Source organism: Rhinopithecus bieti, unplaced genomic scaffold (genome assembly GCF_001698545.2).
Source record: "Rhinopithecus bieti isolate Rb0 unplaced genomic scaffold, ASM169854v2 scaffold_21601, whole genome shotgun sequence".
NCBI lineage: Eukaryota > Metazoa > Chordata > Mammalia > Primates > Cercopithecidae > Rhinopithecus > Rhinopithecus bieti.
In genome coordinates, this window is record NW_016810227.1 from 409,980 (window position 1) to 426,529 (window position 16,550).

Sequence of the window (16,550 nt, forward strand, 5' to 3'; positions counted from 1 at the left end):
TCTGCTTTGTACTTGAGTTTATTTCACAAAACCATGGAGAAAGATACTGAAATGGAGCTCCTTCCAGCCTCCAAGCTAGGAGGCCCCAGCAGCCAGTCTCCAGCCCCTTAAGCCCTTCTTGTTAGGCCCACACCCAAAAGAGAGAGAACCAGTGTCTGCGTGAGGGTACATGGCAAGGCACTTTTGAAAACATCCCAGTTTAACATGGTGAAATTGAACTTACTCTGAAACAGATGAAAAGGGACATGCAAATTTCCTGAGCACATGGAGGTGTTAGTAGGTGAAAATCATGTCCTGGGTATAACCCAACTTCTCCAGGTTAGGGTGAGCCGCCGTCTGGATCAGGGGTGGTGGGCCACACACCAGGATGAGCGTGGACTTCCCTGGAGGAGGAAGGTGCTCCTTGATCATGTCGGCAGTAACAAAGCCTGAGCTGTACTTCCAGCCTGAAATGAAGCAGACGCAGGAGAAAGCTGTGGGATGCCAGGTGGAGTTCCTGATCCCAAGCCGCCTATATACCCACCCTCAACCAGGGAGGAGGTGACAAGCTGCTCTACAAAGGCTTAGAAGTCTGTACTACTGCTCCCTGCAAAAAGCCTCAGAACTAGTAAACAGCCCTCTGCAGCAGTCACCCCAGGTCGCAGGCTCACTGCGGGGACCCTGAAGCCCTGCTGCTGTCAGCTGTCAGCATTGATGAGGAAGGAGAACACAATGAGTTATACCGAGGTGTGTGAATCAATACAGCCAGCTGGAGTTGTCCGGCAGGGTGTGTCCTGGTGTTAGTGGAACTGCTCAGAATTGCTCAGTCGGGTAGCGCCCTCTGCCAACCACGAAGCTGTACGACAAGCAGGTACAGCTAGGGGCAGTGTGAGATGTGCACCTGTGGGGTGCTCTGTGCACAGTGGTTGCTGGGATGCTGCCTGGGCTGCAGCAGCTGTCTGGGGTCTCAGCATGTGAAGATTGCTGTTCAGGCGAGGTGGGTGGTGAGGGGTGTGGTGGCCATAAGCAGAGGCGTGAGTGGTGAAGGGGTCAGTGCCCATATTAGATGTGTATGTGATGGTATGTGGAGTGGGTGGGTGTTCAGAGTGGACAGGGGCAGTGCCCCTTTTGATGTTCAGTGCAGTGTGTGGGGTGCTGCTGATGTATTAGACACCTGCTCTTGATTACCCTTAAAAGCAGGCCATCCCAAATCCTCTCTCCCTCAATTTCTCACATTTCCCACCTGGAGCCACAGCCCAAGGCTTCACCCCCACATCTGACCCTATAAAACAAAAACAAAACAAAGAAACAGAGACCAGTCCTCAAAGTGGTCAAGGGTTGGTGCTGACCCATGGTGGGTGAGGGCACTGGATATCATACCAATAGGAGGCCTGTCCAGGGTGTACCACAGGTCGAACTGGTCTGGGTGAGTCCTGGCAATTTCTTCAAGCTCTTTTCTGACCAATATATCCTCCTCTGTCTAGAAAAGAAGCAACACTAGAAAAGCCCCTCCAGGGCCACCCTGTTGTTCCCTGGACTGACTACACTGGCCAGCATACTCTTGGCCAAAGCTGCTGCCGCTCCAACTGGAATGCTCGCTGCCAACTTTCAGGGCAAACAAGAGTTCTGCTGCTGCTCGTGAAGATCGAACCGTTTGTCTTGTGGATGAAGTTGGTGGTAGGATGTAGGTTCCCATGGAGCTGTAGTGACTGCCTCCAGCTAGAAGGACCTTTGCCAAGCACTGGCCAGGATGGCTTCACACAGAGCTCCAGCCCTGCCTCCTACATCTACACTGAGTTCTAGCACAGCAAACCTAACTGGAACAAGCTCAGTGCAGGCCCAGGATCTCCTGGAAGAAATGTAATGGGCTCAGAAAGTCCTGTGATAGAACAGCACTGGATATGTGAAGGAGAGGAAAACAGTCTGGAGCCTCATTTGGGGGAAAGGGAACCAAAGCCAAAAATAACCTGTCATAGGCTCAAACATACTGCACAGAAGACCTGCACAGAATCTTCATGATTCTCATCCCAGTCATTCCACTTCTGGGATTCTGTTTTAGAAAATAATCTAAAAGTAATCAAGCGTAGGCACAATTATTCATCACCATATTATTTATAACTGAAAACAGCCTGAATATAGAAGTGAGTAGATTATAGTGCAACTTGATAAAAACTATGATGAAAATATTTATAAAGCAGTTTAAAGAGAAGAAAATGCCTGTGTGGTAATGCTGAGTGAAAAAAATGCATATATAAATTATAAATATATAGCATATATAGAAAAAAGATTTAAAAAATAAGTAACTGTTTATATTCTATATTTTCTGAAGTGTCTACTGAGGACATCTGTGATTTTGCACTTAGCAAAAATGTAGCAATACATATTAAGGAAAAAAGGAATGCTTAGTGCTTAGGGTTGGCTGAGGAGACACGAAAGAGTTAAATACATACAAAAAGCAGGCCTAGACTCAGCTTCTCCAGCTGCCTGCAGCCCTGTTGATCCCACTAAGCCCTCCCACAGTCACAGGCACCCAAGCAGCATGAGCTCAGTCAATGGAGGAGAAATGAAAACAAGAGCCCAGCTCAGCAAACATTCCATCCTACCACTGCAAGCTCAGCAGGAACTGACCTGGTTGGCAAAGATGAGGGATATCCTGGTGCTGTCACTGGGGTCCTTGGTGATGTGGCGAATGAGCTGCAACATGGGTGTGATGCCTGGAACATAGTGAGTGGGCAGCCAGCTTTCTCCCTGTCTCTGAAGCCCACAGTCCCTGACCTGCAGCAAGCTTACCTGCCCCCAGCCCCAGTTATCCTTTTCTCACTTCTGCCCCCAAAACTCAAAAGTGGGAAACAGCCCTTCATTTTGGTTTTCCTTTCTAATGCAACAGTAAGTCAGAAGGTCTTTCTCATTTTCATATGGCAAGATGGAAAGAACACTCTAAGTTCTTCCGTGTCCTCATTCATCAAACAATTAATGACGGGTAAATGTGATAGCTTTAAGAGTGCCTATTACAGTGCCTGGCACATTGTATGTCTCCTTCAAAGACTGTTCTCTTCCTTCAGGCAGTCACTTTCAAGGGATGGGGAGAGTCAGACTTGAACTGGGTCCAGGCGCTCCTGGGACAGCATGGGTGGGCCTGCCCAGCTTGGCCCCCAGCCTGACCTGAGAGGTCCCCACAAGGCTCCTGAGCAACCACCATGTTAGTTAGGGGAAGCAGGGCACACAGGGTCAGTTTCAAGACCTGTCACTGATTCATCATTCCCACCTTCTACAGCTGGGGGTGAAATCGCTCATGTTGTCCCTTCGAGGATCAAATGACTCCCAAGTCAGAATGGTCTCAGGGCTCATTCTCCGGATGGAGCCCCTAGAAGCCTCTTACCTGTGCCCCCAGCAATCATTCCCAGGTGATGGGCCAGTGTTTTTTTAGGCTCACTCGTCTGGTCTGGTCTGATTCCAAGATTCCCTGGAAACACAGAGAATACTTATGACCTCTGCAGTTCTTGCCTAAGAGACTGCAAAAGATCACTGACATTCCTTGGGACTCCCAGGAGGCAGCTCCAACTAAGGGACTGTCTGCACCATTTTAAGCTGGTGAAGTAGGCCAGGGCAGTCTCCTCAGCGAGTTCTGGCGCCCCAGTGCACAAAGTGGGAATAGAGCCTGAGCCTGCTCAGGGCATCGCCGGACCTTTGGTTCTGAGGAAAAAGAGGGGCAAGCTGAAGTTAACACAGAGACTCAAAGAGCACTCTCACTCACAGAGGTGAACCAGTGAGTAAATAATGGCTATGTGAGTAAACAAAGGAGCATAGACTCCTCCATCCATTTTTCAGTATTAGCAGGCAACATTTATGTATCAGGCATTGTGCTGGAGACATTGATACAATGACGAGGAAACGCCAAATCATTCCCCTACCTTAAAAAAGCTTACAACCTCATGAAGTGGGTGTGTGAATGTATAACAAGTGTGGTCATTATGCATTGTGTGTGAATGAATAAAGACTAAGGACAACCCCTTGTGACTCAAATCTGAGGCGTGTACGAGAACAATGGAACCATTGAAGGAATCTTCCTCCGGCTGGGAGCCCAGTATGAACCCCTCCAGTACCTGGCCCATGGTAAAACAAGCGTCCCTTTGGCCCTCGAAAAAAGATGGTGTCCCCGATTTTCAAGTTCTCCAAATACTGAGTCATCTTCCCCCCTTCAGGATATTGGGGGTGTACATTTTTGAAGTAGATCTGAAAAGCAAGGCAGCACTGCTTTCACATTCCCAGACACAATGCCACAGCCACACACAACCAGAAAATGCATTTACTGCTGGAAGCTTTGCAGAGAAAATGTTCTGCTCTCTCAATTGCTGTACTCAGTCCCTGAAGATGAAGCTGTCTTAAGGTTAACTGTAGCTTCACTGCTGGAAAGCCCTGTCTAGGGCATATGTCCCCTCAGAGAAAAAGCACTGCCCCTCCACCCCACCACCCTCAATAGGCTTGAAAGCACGAGGCAGCCAGATATGGTGGGCACTCTTTACCTTTATAATTAGGTCCACAAAGCCTCTGTCATCATCACTGGAGACAGGCGTGTAAGCCCTGACCACCAATTCATTATCAATTTTCGCCAAGAGCTGGACATAGTTACCTATAGAAAAGGCATCAAGCACTGAGTCAAAGCATACTTAGCTTAAATAAGGCCCAGGGATAAAGGACTGAGCTTCAGTGAAGGCAGCAAATACTGGGGCAGAATGTTAAGGGGGGCGGGAAGGAGAGAGCAGGGAAGGAGCCCCAATATGGGATGCCTGGATCCTAGGCCTGCTCTGCCTCACTGTGCTACCCTAGGCAAGTCACTTCACCTCTCTGGGTTTTGGTGTCTTAATCTGTAAAATAGGGATGATATGTCTGCCCACCTGTGATCATAGTATAACTGCTTTTGGAGCAGGAAAAGATCATTAAAGTTGGAGGGTGAATATTAAAAATTACAGAAAGGGGTCAGACATGGTAGCTCACCCCTGTAATCCCAGCCCAGAGGCGGGTGGATTGCTTGAGCTCAGGAGTTTGAGACCAGCCTGGCCAACATGGCGAAACCCCATCTCTACAAAAAAATGCAAAAAATTAGCCAGGTGTGGTGGTGCACACCTGTAGTCTCAGCTACTTGGGAGGCTGAGGTGGGAGCATCACCTGAGCCCAGAAGTCAAGGCTGCAGTGAGCTGAGACCGTGCCACTGCATTCCAGCCTGGACGACAGAATGAGACCCTGTCTCAAAAAAAAAAAAAAAAAAAAAAAAATTACAGGAAGGAGTATTTGTCTATTCAAGAAAGATATGTGGCCTTCACACACTAATTTCTTCCTAAACTGGATGTATCACTGGGGTCTGTGAATAAATTACAACTACTCCATCTGTATCCTGGTATTAGGCACAGAGCAGGCCTGGGCTCATAGACACTATAGGGTCCTAGGATTTGGGTACCCATGGAGCAAATGAAGCAACAATATCATGTCTTCCTGGCCTATGGCCCTGTGAGGAGTAGCAGTGAAGTTTTAAACCATGTAACTCTGCCCTTCCTGGGTAGAATTCAATAAAGCAGGTATGGCCGGAGACCTATGGATCATGACTACATCCCACCGTCAGATGATACACTGGGCAGCTACAACCTGTTGGATCCAAAATGTGAGACTCAAATTACTAAGGCAATTAGTGGCAGGGACAGGAGTGCAATCAAGAGATAAAGTTTTGTAACCCTAACCCTAACCCTAAACCTTGACTAATTTCCTGTATGTAGTCAGTTTCTACTCCCTCAGTTTCTACTCGCTCAGAAACTGAGTGGACTACATACAGGAAATTAGTCAAGAGACAAGGAAGATGGAACAGAAATATGGATAGAAACCAAGACCTAAGGTGCAGGGAGGAGGAGGAGGCAAGAGGAGAAGAAAGGAGGCAGAGTAGGCACTAGAGGGGTTGCTCCCTGAAGCTGATTCAAGGGGATGAGCCAAGTCTTTGAGGTGCCAACACTCTGGGCTCAGAACAGGCTCAATGACTCTGGTCATGGTCCCTCTGGGCACCAGGGATACGCAGGAATAAGTGCCTGAGACACCTAGCTTCCTTCTGAGAACCTGAAACTGGAAACCTGGAAAGGCTCCTTCATATGCAGCCACCTAGGCCTGGCCCAAGGGTGTCCCCTGGGCAAATGGGGCTCCCTGGCTGGTCCTTCAGGCCCTATCTCTAACTGGCTTCACTTCCACTGACCTGGGACAAAGCAGCGAATTCTGAGGCTTCATATTAGACTCTCCCAGAAGCCTCTACATTACCTTGTCCCACTAACTCTGCACGGCCTAGGTCAAGGCTGAGGAGATAGTGGGTCAAGACAGTTTCTAAGAAATTCTGTATCTCAAAGTTTTTCATTCTTTTAGGCTTCCTGCCAACAGGACCGGCCTGACAGGCCAAGCAGAGAGCTGGGAGACCGCACGCACAACACTGAGCTCTCGTGCATACAGAGGGAGTGAGGGAGCAGCAAGGAGGCTCAGGGGCCCAGCCAGCTGGCTAGAGTGTAATCTCACCCCCTGATGGAGTTGAGGTCAAGGTTTTGTCCTGTGCATATAAGAAAAATAGGCCATGGAGTAGGATCCACCAGGCAGGCAAGCAGCACTAGCAAATTATACAAAGCTTCTCTGAATCCCTGATTCTAGCAGTTTTCTACTGCACTAAGACTGACTCAGCTATCTGGTGGTGTTACAGATTAGAAATGGGATAACTCAACTCTAGGACTCCTAGGGCTGGCCCCTCCTTATGTGGGTCTGAGGCCCCTGCAGAGAATCTAAGTGACCGTGGGGGCAGGGCACACCTGACTCATTCCTGCCTGCCTGCACATTCTGGGCCTTTCCCCTGACCATTGGTTCCTCCCATCCCTCCCTGGTGCACAATAGTTTGCAGTTTCTGAATTTTCATATCCATCAGTCACTCTACTTTCACAACAACCCAAGTGAGGTAGACAGGCAGGCCTGGGAAATCCCATTTCATAGACTGGGGCTCAGAGAGATTGAAGGACTTCCCTAAAGTTCCCCAGCAAGGAGCCTTCCATGAGATCTTAGGCCTTTTGGCTCTAGGTTCAGTTCTTTTCAATGCTCACTGAGGTACCATTCTTGTGTCAGCCCAATTGGAATAATGAAGAAAATAAATTTTCTGTCCCACATCCATCCACCTATCTCCCTGAGCACAAAGGCTCAGGAGGAGCATGAGGGCATCTTCCACACCTCAGGACGTGGGAAACCTGTGTTTCTGTTCGGAGAGGAGGGCTTAGCCCCCAGAGGCCCCAGTCCTGGTGATGACCCAAGCCCAGCTCACCTACAGGAAGTCCTAAGACATGGTCAGGCGAAGGCAGTTCAAAGCGGAACCTCCGGGTGTTGTGGCTGATTTTCTAACAAAACAAAACATAGGCAGGTTCTGTCAGCTTTCTAGAAGCCTTGTTGGGCAGGTGAGATGCCTGGGAAAGGAGATCCGTTTGGCGCTATTCCAGCACACGCACACAGGGCGGTAGGGAGTGAACTGGAGGCCATGAGATGACTGTCTGGCTGCCCTGCCATCCCAGCCATCATCCACTTACTGCCTTACACCCACAGGGCTGACCCATTACCTCTTTCTCAATCAAGGGCAGCGGGTACTTGGCTTCAGGGTCTTGTAAGGTGATAGGCTCTCTCTTCCTGGAGTTCATGCTCTTCAGGACCAACACGAGAACAGTGACCCCAATGACGGTGATGGTCAGGAGCAGTGACGGGTCCTGGCAGACACAATGTAAGCAAAGCACCTCAGGTCTTGCCCGCGCTGGACAGGGCAGCTCTCGGGTGCAGTACACCCTCCCCTCACCAAAGGCACAGAAGCTGAGCTCAGGCCTGAAGGAAATAGGCAAAGAGAGCCGTAGTGACACAGAAGGCGGCTGGGACAGCCTGTGGCGGACCAGAAGGTAGGGAGGGGTCAGCTGCAGGTCACACAGGAAGGATGTTTCAGGCCCCTGGACCGGGCCGCACACATGGCCTGGGGTGCTCAGGTCACCAGGCCCCTCCTAGCTACAGCCAAAGGTTCACACACTGGAAGTCCCTTCCTCGAGGTGAAGGTGGAGGACATTACCCCTAACACACAATCTGGAATGAGGGGCCCAGTCCCTAAAGACAGAACTAGGGTGCGTAGCTCTAAGAGGTGTCCCGTGACTTAGAGCCTGGGGACTCCCCAACACTCTCCTGGACAGGGCGAGGGGGGCCTGGGCACTCAACTGCCAGAGACTCGGCCAGCCTCCCCGCATCTGTCCCTACCTCACAACGCCGGTCTGCTCCTCTCCCAACGCAAGCCTGACGGGGAAAGTTCCCTCTCCTCCCGCCCGGGCACTGGAGTCTCAGCCCTCACCACGCCTTCCGGAATCCGAGCCGGCCCGCCCGGCTCCCAGCCCTTCGCGGTCCCGCCCACGACCGCTCCCCAGCCTCTGGCTCCGGCTCCCAGCCGCCCGGTCTGACGTTCCCGGCTCTAGCCGGCCTCCGGCCTCTTTTGTTCCGGCCGTCCCGACGGAGATATTTCTTAAATACTCCATAAATACACCCCGCCGCGGAACCCACCCGGAGTGAGACGCCCAACATGTCGTCCAACTGGGGTTGGCCGGGGGCCGGAGCGCGGCTCCCCCCGCGGGCCCGCAGACTCGTGGCGCCGCCCTGCAGCTCCGCCTGGCCGACGAGGAACCGGCCGAGACGCGGACACGCGCGCCCAGGAGGGCAGAGGCTCGGGCGGACCCCGCAGGCTGGGACCTCGGCTGCTGGCCCGCTCCCCGAGAAGGGCCGTGGTCGGGGGGCTCTCACTCGCGAGCCGCTGGCTCTGGGTCAGCCCTGCCCCCAGGGCAGCGCTCGATCCTGAGGCTGGCGGGGCGCTGAGCCGGGGCGTCCTCGCTCCTGTGCTGCCTCTCTGCATCCTGGCCCCTTCCCTGCACACGCAGAGCTGCCACACTGAGCACCCCTCAGCTTACTTAAACTCGGCAAGGCTGGAGAAGGCCGTCTGGGGGACTGGGCGGAAGGGGATGCTGGTGAAGGAAGAATTCAGGCAACTGCAAAGAACGCGTGAATATATTCATTCAGTATGCCTCTTGGGCACCTACTCTGGGCCTGGTCCGGGGCGGGGGGTTTTCCGGGTGGGGCCGAAGCAGGGGCGTCACCGAGTTGAAGACTCCTGTATTCATGCGTTCATTCATTCGCTGGTTGGAGAGGGAGGACGAGGGCCCCGCGCCAATCGGAGGGGAGCAGAACAGTAGGCACAGTTAGAGGGTCTTCACGGTGCATTTTGGAACCTTCGCTGCCCGCTCACCCTTGATTACAGGCAAAGGCAAATTCTTGCCTCAGGACCTGTGTGAAACAGAGACGCCCAGAAGCAGATCCCCACCTGTTTGACTCTGCTAGGGCTGCTGTAACAAAGTGCCACAGACTGAGCGGCTTAAACAACAAAAGTTTATTGTCTCACAGGTCTGGGGGCTGGAAGTCCAAAATCAAGGTGTGGGCAGAGTAGGTTCCTTCTGAGGGCTGGGAGGGAGGGATCGTTCCATGCCTCTCCTAGGTTTGTAGGAGAGGGGCTAGGAGAAGGGGCATCTTCTTCCTGTATCTCCATATCTTCATCCCTCTATGTGTGTCCCCTGTGTCCAAATTTCCCCTTTTATGAGGACACCAGTCATGTTCAATTAGGGTCCATCCTAATGACCTTGTTTTAACTTGATTACTTATGTAAAGGCTCTATCTTCAAATAAGGTCACATCCTTAGGTACTGGGGGTTAGTGCTTCAACATAAGAATTGGGGTGAAAACAATAACCCGTAACACTTCACCAACCCTTATCCCCAAAACACACACCACCACAGGCTCAAAAATTCTTGCTGTGTGAATGAATAAACAAACTTAATTTTCTCTCTTTGACTTAATCAAATGCCTTTACTTTTGATTTACCCGTAGGTGCTTGGATATTATTGTCAGATATTTTAATTTTTGACAATGCGATAAGTGTAAAATGATGTCTCAGGAACCCAATTTGCATTACCTAATAACTGCTAATAAGGTTGAACATCTTTAATATATTTATTTCCCATGGAGCTTCCTTTTCAGAAAAAAGAAATGCCTCCTCATGATTTTTGCTCATTTTTCTGTTGCATTGTTTTTTTCTTACTGATTTTTAGGAGTCTTTTATATATATTTTAGATATCCCTTCTTTGCCAGTTACATGAGTTATAAATGTTTTCTCATAATTTGTAACTTTTTCTTTTTTCTTTCTTTATTTTCTGTCCCACTTTTTTGTGATGTAGTCTGACAAATAGAAATTTGAATTGCAGTGTAACCAAATGTACCAATCTTCAATTTTTTTGCCTTTATAGTTAGTGATTTTTGTGGCTTGTCTATTTCTACCCAAGCCCTTAAAGATATTGTGTATTTTCCCCAATAACATTTAAAGATTTTCCTTTCACATTTAAGTTTTTCAACCACTTGGAATTGATTTCTGTGTAGGGTGTGAGGCAGGGATACAATTTCATTTTTCCATGTGGCTAATGTGTTTTTTTCAGTAACATTTATTGAATTGCTCACACCTGGCCACTGACCTGCAACTGATCTGCTACCCCTGTGCTATGTCAGTTTTCATAAGTGTGTGAATGTAGCTCTGGCCTCCCATTTCTCTTACATTATTTAGTTGCCTAACCATGTCACAATACCACACTGTTTTAGTTACAGTAGTTTATAACAAGTGTTTATGTCTTTCATTCTTATACATTCTTTGGATCTCGGGTCAGATATCACTCCCTTGGAGATGCTTCTGTGATCCCCCAACTTAAGTACATGTACATATTATAGTCTGTCAAACTAAGTTTAATTTAAAGCTGCCTCCTTACATATTTTAGGTTCACCCTAAAAGTTTCTTCATACATAGTGAACTGTAACCGACTATTGTACCAATCATGGAGTTTCAGCCCATTATAGGCAGCCAACTGTTCAGACTGTGTGCAAATAAGGCAAATGATAAGCTGTAACCAATCCCGCTGTTTCTGTACTTCACTTATGTTTTCTGTACATCGCTTTCCTGTTTCTGTCCATAAGTATTATGCAACCATGTGGCAGCCCCAGAGTTGCTCTGAACTTATTCTGGTTCTTAGGGTTACCTGATTCATAACTTGTTTTTTGCTCAAGGAAACTCTGTTAAATTTAATTTTTCTCTTACTTTAACTATTCTATTCATAGCCTTTTTCTTTTTTCGGAGACAAAGTCTCACTCTGTTGCCCAGGCTGGAGTACAATGGTGTGATCATAGATCACTACAACTTTGAACTCCCCAGCTCAAGCTAGCCTCCAGCCTCAGCCTCTGAGTAGCAAGGACTGTTGCCATATACCTGGGTAATTTTTGTATTTTTTGTAGAGATAACGGTCTCGCTTTGTTGCCCAGGGTGGAGACCAATGGCTATTCACAAGCATGGTCATTGCACAGTACAGCCTGGAACTCCTAGCCTCAAGGGATCTTTCCTCCTTGGCCTCCCAAAGTCCTGAGATTTTAGGTGTGAGCCACCACACCCGGTCCTATTCATAGCTTTTACTTTAGTTTGTAATTGTACATTTGAACAGTGCATTATTAAATGACTGACTTTCACAATAGTCTGGAAGTTCTTTGATGGCAGACACCTTGTTTTCCCAGGGTTTAGCACACTGACTGTCACAAAGACAACATTCAATTAATATTTAATGAAGAAATGAATGAATTCATCTCTGCCTATAGCATTTAGCACACATGATAGATGGTCCATAAATACTTCTTCACCTAGGAGAGGAACAATCCTTTCCATTGCACTCTGTTCCCTTCCTTGCTTAATTTGTCTCCGTAAGATAGCACCAGATCATATACTTTTTTACCTATACAACATATTTTACTTATTTGTTACATAGATTGTAAGTGTATTAGTCCATTCTCATGCTCCCATAAGGACATACCCGACACTGGCTAATTTACAAAGGAAAAAGTTTTCCATTGACTCACAGTTCAGCCTGGCTGGGGCGGCCTCAGGAAACTTACAATCATGGCGAAAGGGGAAGCAAACACATCCTTCTTCACATGGCAGCAGGAAGGAGAAGTGCTGAGCAAAAGGGGAAAAGCCCCTTATAAAACCATCAGATCTTGTAATAACTCACTCACTATCACGAGAACAGCCTAAGGGTAATTGCCCCCATGATTCATGATTCAACCACCTCCCACTAGGTCCCTCCCACAATACATGGAGATTATGGGAACTACAGGGTGAGATTTGGATGAGGACACAGCCAAACCATATCAGTAAGCTTCATGAGGATGGGAGTTACTTTCTCTATTTTAGCTACTGCTATATCCCTAGAACAGTGTCTGGCAATTGATAGATGCTCAATAGTTATTGCATGTATGAATGAATGAACAAACATTGTTTTCTCCCTTTGACTCTGTCAAAAACCTTTACTTTTGGCTTTGAAATCCAGAGGCACCTCACCTTTTCCTGTGGTTTTCTTAGTAGTTTGTTTCTACCCTTCATTCTTCCTTCTCATTTTCTCTGCCTGTTCCCTCTTGTTATTAGAGAGGCAGATAGCAAGCACATTCTCTTTATTCATTCTTGGAGCAGGATAAAAGGTGTTTATATGGGCTCCCAGTAATCTTGAAAGGGCAGTGATTCCCCTCTCTTCTCCTAACTCCTAAACACTGTAAATGTGTCCCTCACATGCTCATGTGCTGCCTGGATTTTGGCTCATTTTCTACTAATTCCCTGAAATAAACCATGAGCACAAGTCTCATGTCTCTAAATCCCCAGGTTGATAATAGGGCCTGGCAAGGGTAGGCTGTCAGCATGCATTTGCTAAGGAAAAGAAAAACAAAACAAGATGAATCTCTGTTGTCACTGTTTGAACATCTGTGAGACTCCACCCCAAAAGATTCAGCTCTTCCTGTGCAGGAGTGAGGCCTCCTTCATTACTGAGTATCCTCTGGGGAACCGATGTCCTGCCCAAGTCATTGGTCAATGAGTGATTGCCATATGGAAAAGTGCTCCCCATCACTAATCATCAGAGGTAGGCAAATAAAAACTACAATGAGATACCATCTTGCACCAATCAGAATGGCTATTACTAAAAAGTCAAAAAATAACAGATGTTGGTGAGGCTGTGGAGAAAAAAGAACACTTATACACTGTTGGTGGGAATGTAAATTAGCTCAGCCACTGTGAAAAGCAGTTTGGAGATTTCTCAAAGAACTGAAAACAGAACTACAATTTGACTCAGCAATCCCATTACTGGATATATCCCCAAAGGCAAATAAATCATTCTACCAAAAAGACACATGCACTTACATGTTCATCAAAGCACTATTCAGAATAGCAAAGACATGGAATCAACTTAGGTGCCCATCAATGGTGGATTAGAAAAGGAAAATGTGGTACAGATACACCATGGAATACTACATAGCCATAAAAAAAACAAAATCATGTTCTTTGCAGCAATGTGGGTGCAGCTGGAGGCCATTATCCTAAGTGAATTACCACAGAAACAGAAAACTTAATACCACATATTCTCACTTCTAAGTGGGAGCTAAGCATTGAGTACACATGGACATAAAGATGGGAGCAGTAGCCACTGGGACTACTAGAACGGGGAGGAAGGGAGGGAGGCATGGGCTGAAAAATTACCTCTTGGCGAATATTCTCATTACCTAGGTCACACGATCATTTGTATCCCAAACCTCAGCATTGTGCAGTAATATGCATGTAGCAAACCTGTGCATGCACCCTCTGAATCTAAAATAAAAGGCAAAAATTTCTTTAAATGAATGTTTGCTCACAAAACAGTTTCCAGGCAGCTATGAACTTTTCATTAGGTGTTTAATCTTGAAAATAATTTATTTCCATTTTACTCTCTATATAAATGACCATTTCTTAGGTCCTAGCTGTTAAACCTAAATTGGGGCAGACTGAATAATGGCACCCCAGATATGCCCACAACCTATGAATGCTACCCTTTATGACAAAAGGGACTTTGTAGCTGTGCATGATATTGTAAAATATACATTTGATCTTCCTCCCAGTTTCCTGGCATACGACAACCAAAATCCTTGAAATCTCCCAAGTGATAAGGATCTTTTTGTATGATAATGAGTTGACTGATTGTTAGGGGCTCCTGAATAGCCTCCTGATGGGTGCTGGTTGCCAAGGAAACCAACCCCATGTTTAGAGGGTGATATGGTTTGGCTCTTTATCCCCATCCAAATCTCATCATCTTGAATTATAATCCCTATGTGTAGAGGGAAAGAGGGAGGTAGGTGATGGGATTAAGGGGCGGTTTCCCCATGCTGTTCTCGTAATAGTGAGTGAGTTCTCACCAGATCTGATGGTTTCATAGGTGTTTGGAAGTTCTTCCTTCATTCTCTCTCTTGCTGCCTTGTGAAGAAGATGCTTGCTTCCCCTTCACCCTCTGACATGATTGTAAGTTTCCTGAGGCCTCCCCAGCCATGCAAAACTGTGAGTCAATTAAACCTCTTTCCTTTATAAACTATCCAGTCTCAGGGATGTTCTTTATAGCAATATGAAAATGGACTAATACAGCAGGTTGGATGGAACCTTCAGCCTCCCACCCTCCAACCTCCAGGGAGGGGAAAGGGACTGAAAGATGAATCGCTCACCCGTGGTCAATAATTTAACCAATTATGCCTACATAACAAAGCTTCCATAAATATCTCAAAGGGCTGAGATCAGGGAGCTTCTGGATAGCTGAACATGTGGAAGAACCTAGAGCACAGTGTGCCAGGAGAAGGCATGGGAGCTCCATGACCCTTCCTATATGCCTTGCCCTGTGCATCTCTTCCATCTGGCTGTTCAACTGTATTCTTTGGAATATCCTTTATTATAAAATGATCAACATAACTAGCATGATTCCCTGAGTTCTATGAGCAACTCTAGCAAATTAATCTAATTTGAGTAGGGAGTCGTGGGAACCCCACTTCACAGCCAATCAGTCAGAAATTCTGGAAGCCCAGCCTTGAGACTGGCATCTGGGGTGGTTGGCAGTCTTAGGGACTGAACCCTCAATGTGTGGTCTCTTAGGCTACTTCCAAGTAGATGATGTCAGAAATGAATTGAATTAGAGGACTCTCAGCCAGTGTCTACTGGAGAATGGCTCACGTGGTGTGTGGGGGAAAATTTCCACAAATCTAGGGTCACAGAAGTGTTGATCATTGAGAGAAAGAACAGGACACTTTTTTTTTTTCTGGCTCTCAAACTGTGATTAATTTAAAGATCTTGAGACAGAGAGGCTCTCCTGAATTATACAGGTGGTCCTGATGTGATCACAAGGGTCTTTATAAGAGAGACACAGGAGAAGAGAGTCAGAGGAGAAGGCAGTGCCATAACAGAAGCAGCGATTGATTGGCGTAATGAATTTTGAAGATGAGGGAAGGGGCCACATGCCAAGGGATACAGGCAACCACTAGAGGCTGAAAGGCAAAGAAATGGATTTTCCCCTCAGAGACTCTGGAAAGAATCAGCCCTGTTGATGCATTGCCTTTAGCCCTGTGAAACTGTTTCATACTTCTTGCTTCCAGAACTGTAATAGAACAGATTTGTGTTGCTTTAAGCCACTAAATTTGTAGTAATTTGTTGCAGTAGCAATAGGAAACTAATACAATAAATGAACGATTGCTTTTGTCTCATAGGGCTTATTTATTTATACTTGAATTTACTGTATTAAAAAATCTCCTAAGGCTTGGATCAGAAGTCCCCCAAGGGAGGAGCCCCCTGTTCTGATGTTCTGTTTGCTTTGATTGTGGGCCTCTTTTCCAATGTGCCCCCTGGTACCCAGTCACATCTTCAGCTCGTTGTCTCTGCCAGAGCTTGTAAGCAGCCCACCCACTCCATCTCTTCCTCTTCACCCTGGCGCTGGCCCATCTTTTGTGTATTTTGCTAAAATGTCATCCTGAACAAAGAGGCTCAGCGGACTAGTACAGTTGACTGGGCTGAGCTTCATGAGGGACCACTGATGGAGCACCCAGCCCACTCAGACACTCAATGCTGACCAATGCAGAATATTTCTTAAATCAGAGTTTCATTAGCTTCCCTTTTCAAGGATTTTAACATGCCAAGCATGTTAATGCTACCTGTTCAGAATTCTCTAAGGAGCACTATAGACAGGCATAAAACAATGGCAATATTTTGCTTTCCGGAATATCTTCAACCATTACTTATACAACATAAATGTGCCCATGGAAAACCTTGTGCACTCCTGGCAGTGTGGGGCTAACATGGGCATGATAGGGTAAGACTGCATAAAAGCAAGAGTCTTGAGACATCTGGAGTGGTCAGAATTTGCTAGAAATGGTGTGGTTGTGAAGAGTCAACAGAACCACTTTCAGGGTCCTATTCCTGTAGAACCTTCCACACCCAGCTATGTGTATAGAGCTGTGCTAATGATGCTAGTCAATTACTTCACCAATATTTACAGCAGTTGTTTCAACTCTTTATAAACAGCATCTATTGTGGCAGGGGCTGGGTTAGAGCCTCTAGCAGGAATTGCTTGTGAGTTCACAGCT

General features: G+C 47.1%; 1 protein-coding gene across 3 annotated transcripts; it reads right to left on the reverse strand.

Annotated features, from left to right (window-relative positions):
* On the reverse strand, positions 1-9,098 carry CYB5R2 (cytochrome b5 reductase 2). 3 transcript variants are annotated; one of them, XM_017891656.1, is made up of 9 exons: positions 8,566-9,098; positions 7,596-7,739; positions 7,307-7,379; positions 4,503-4,609; positions 4,083-4,212; positions 3,359-3,442; positions 2,608-2,693; positions 1,360-1,459; positions 1-446 (listed from the first exon to the last, which is right to left on the reverse strand). In XM_017891656.1, exons 1-9 carry the CDS (start codon positions 8,584-8,586, stop codon positions 274-276), a joined length of 918 nt encoding a protein of 305 aa, XP_017747145.1. In that variant the 5' UTR covers positions 8,587-9,098; the 3' UTR covers positions 1-273. The 3 variants fall into 3 exon arrangements, with proteins under 3 accessions (XP_017747145.1, XP_017747147.1, XP_017747146.1); XM_017891658.1 differs by lacking the exon at positions 8,566-9,098 and adding an exon at positions 8,360-8,535; XM_017891657.1 differs by lacking the exon at positions 8,566-9,098 and adding an exon at positions 8,269-8,535.
* Positions 9,099-16,550: the final 7,452 nt, after the last annotated feature.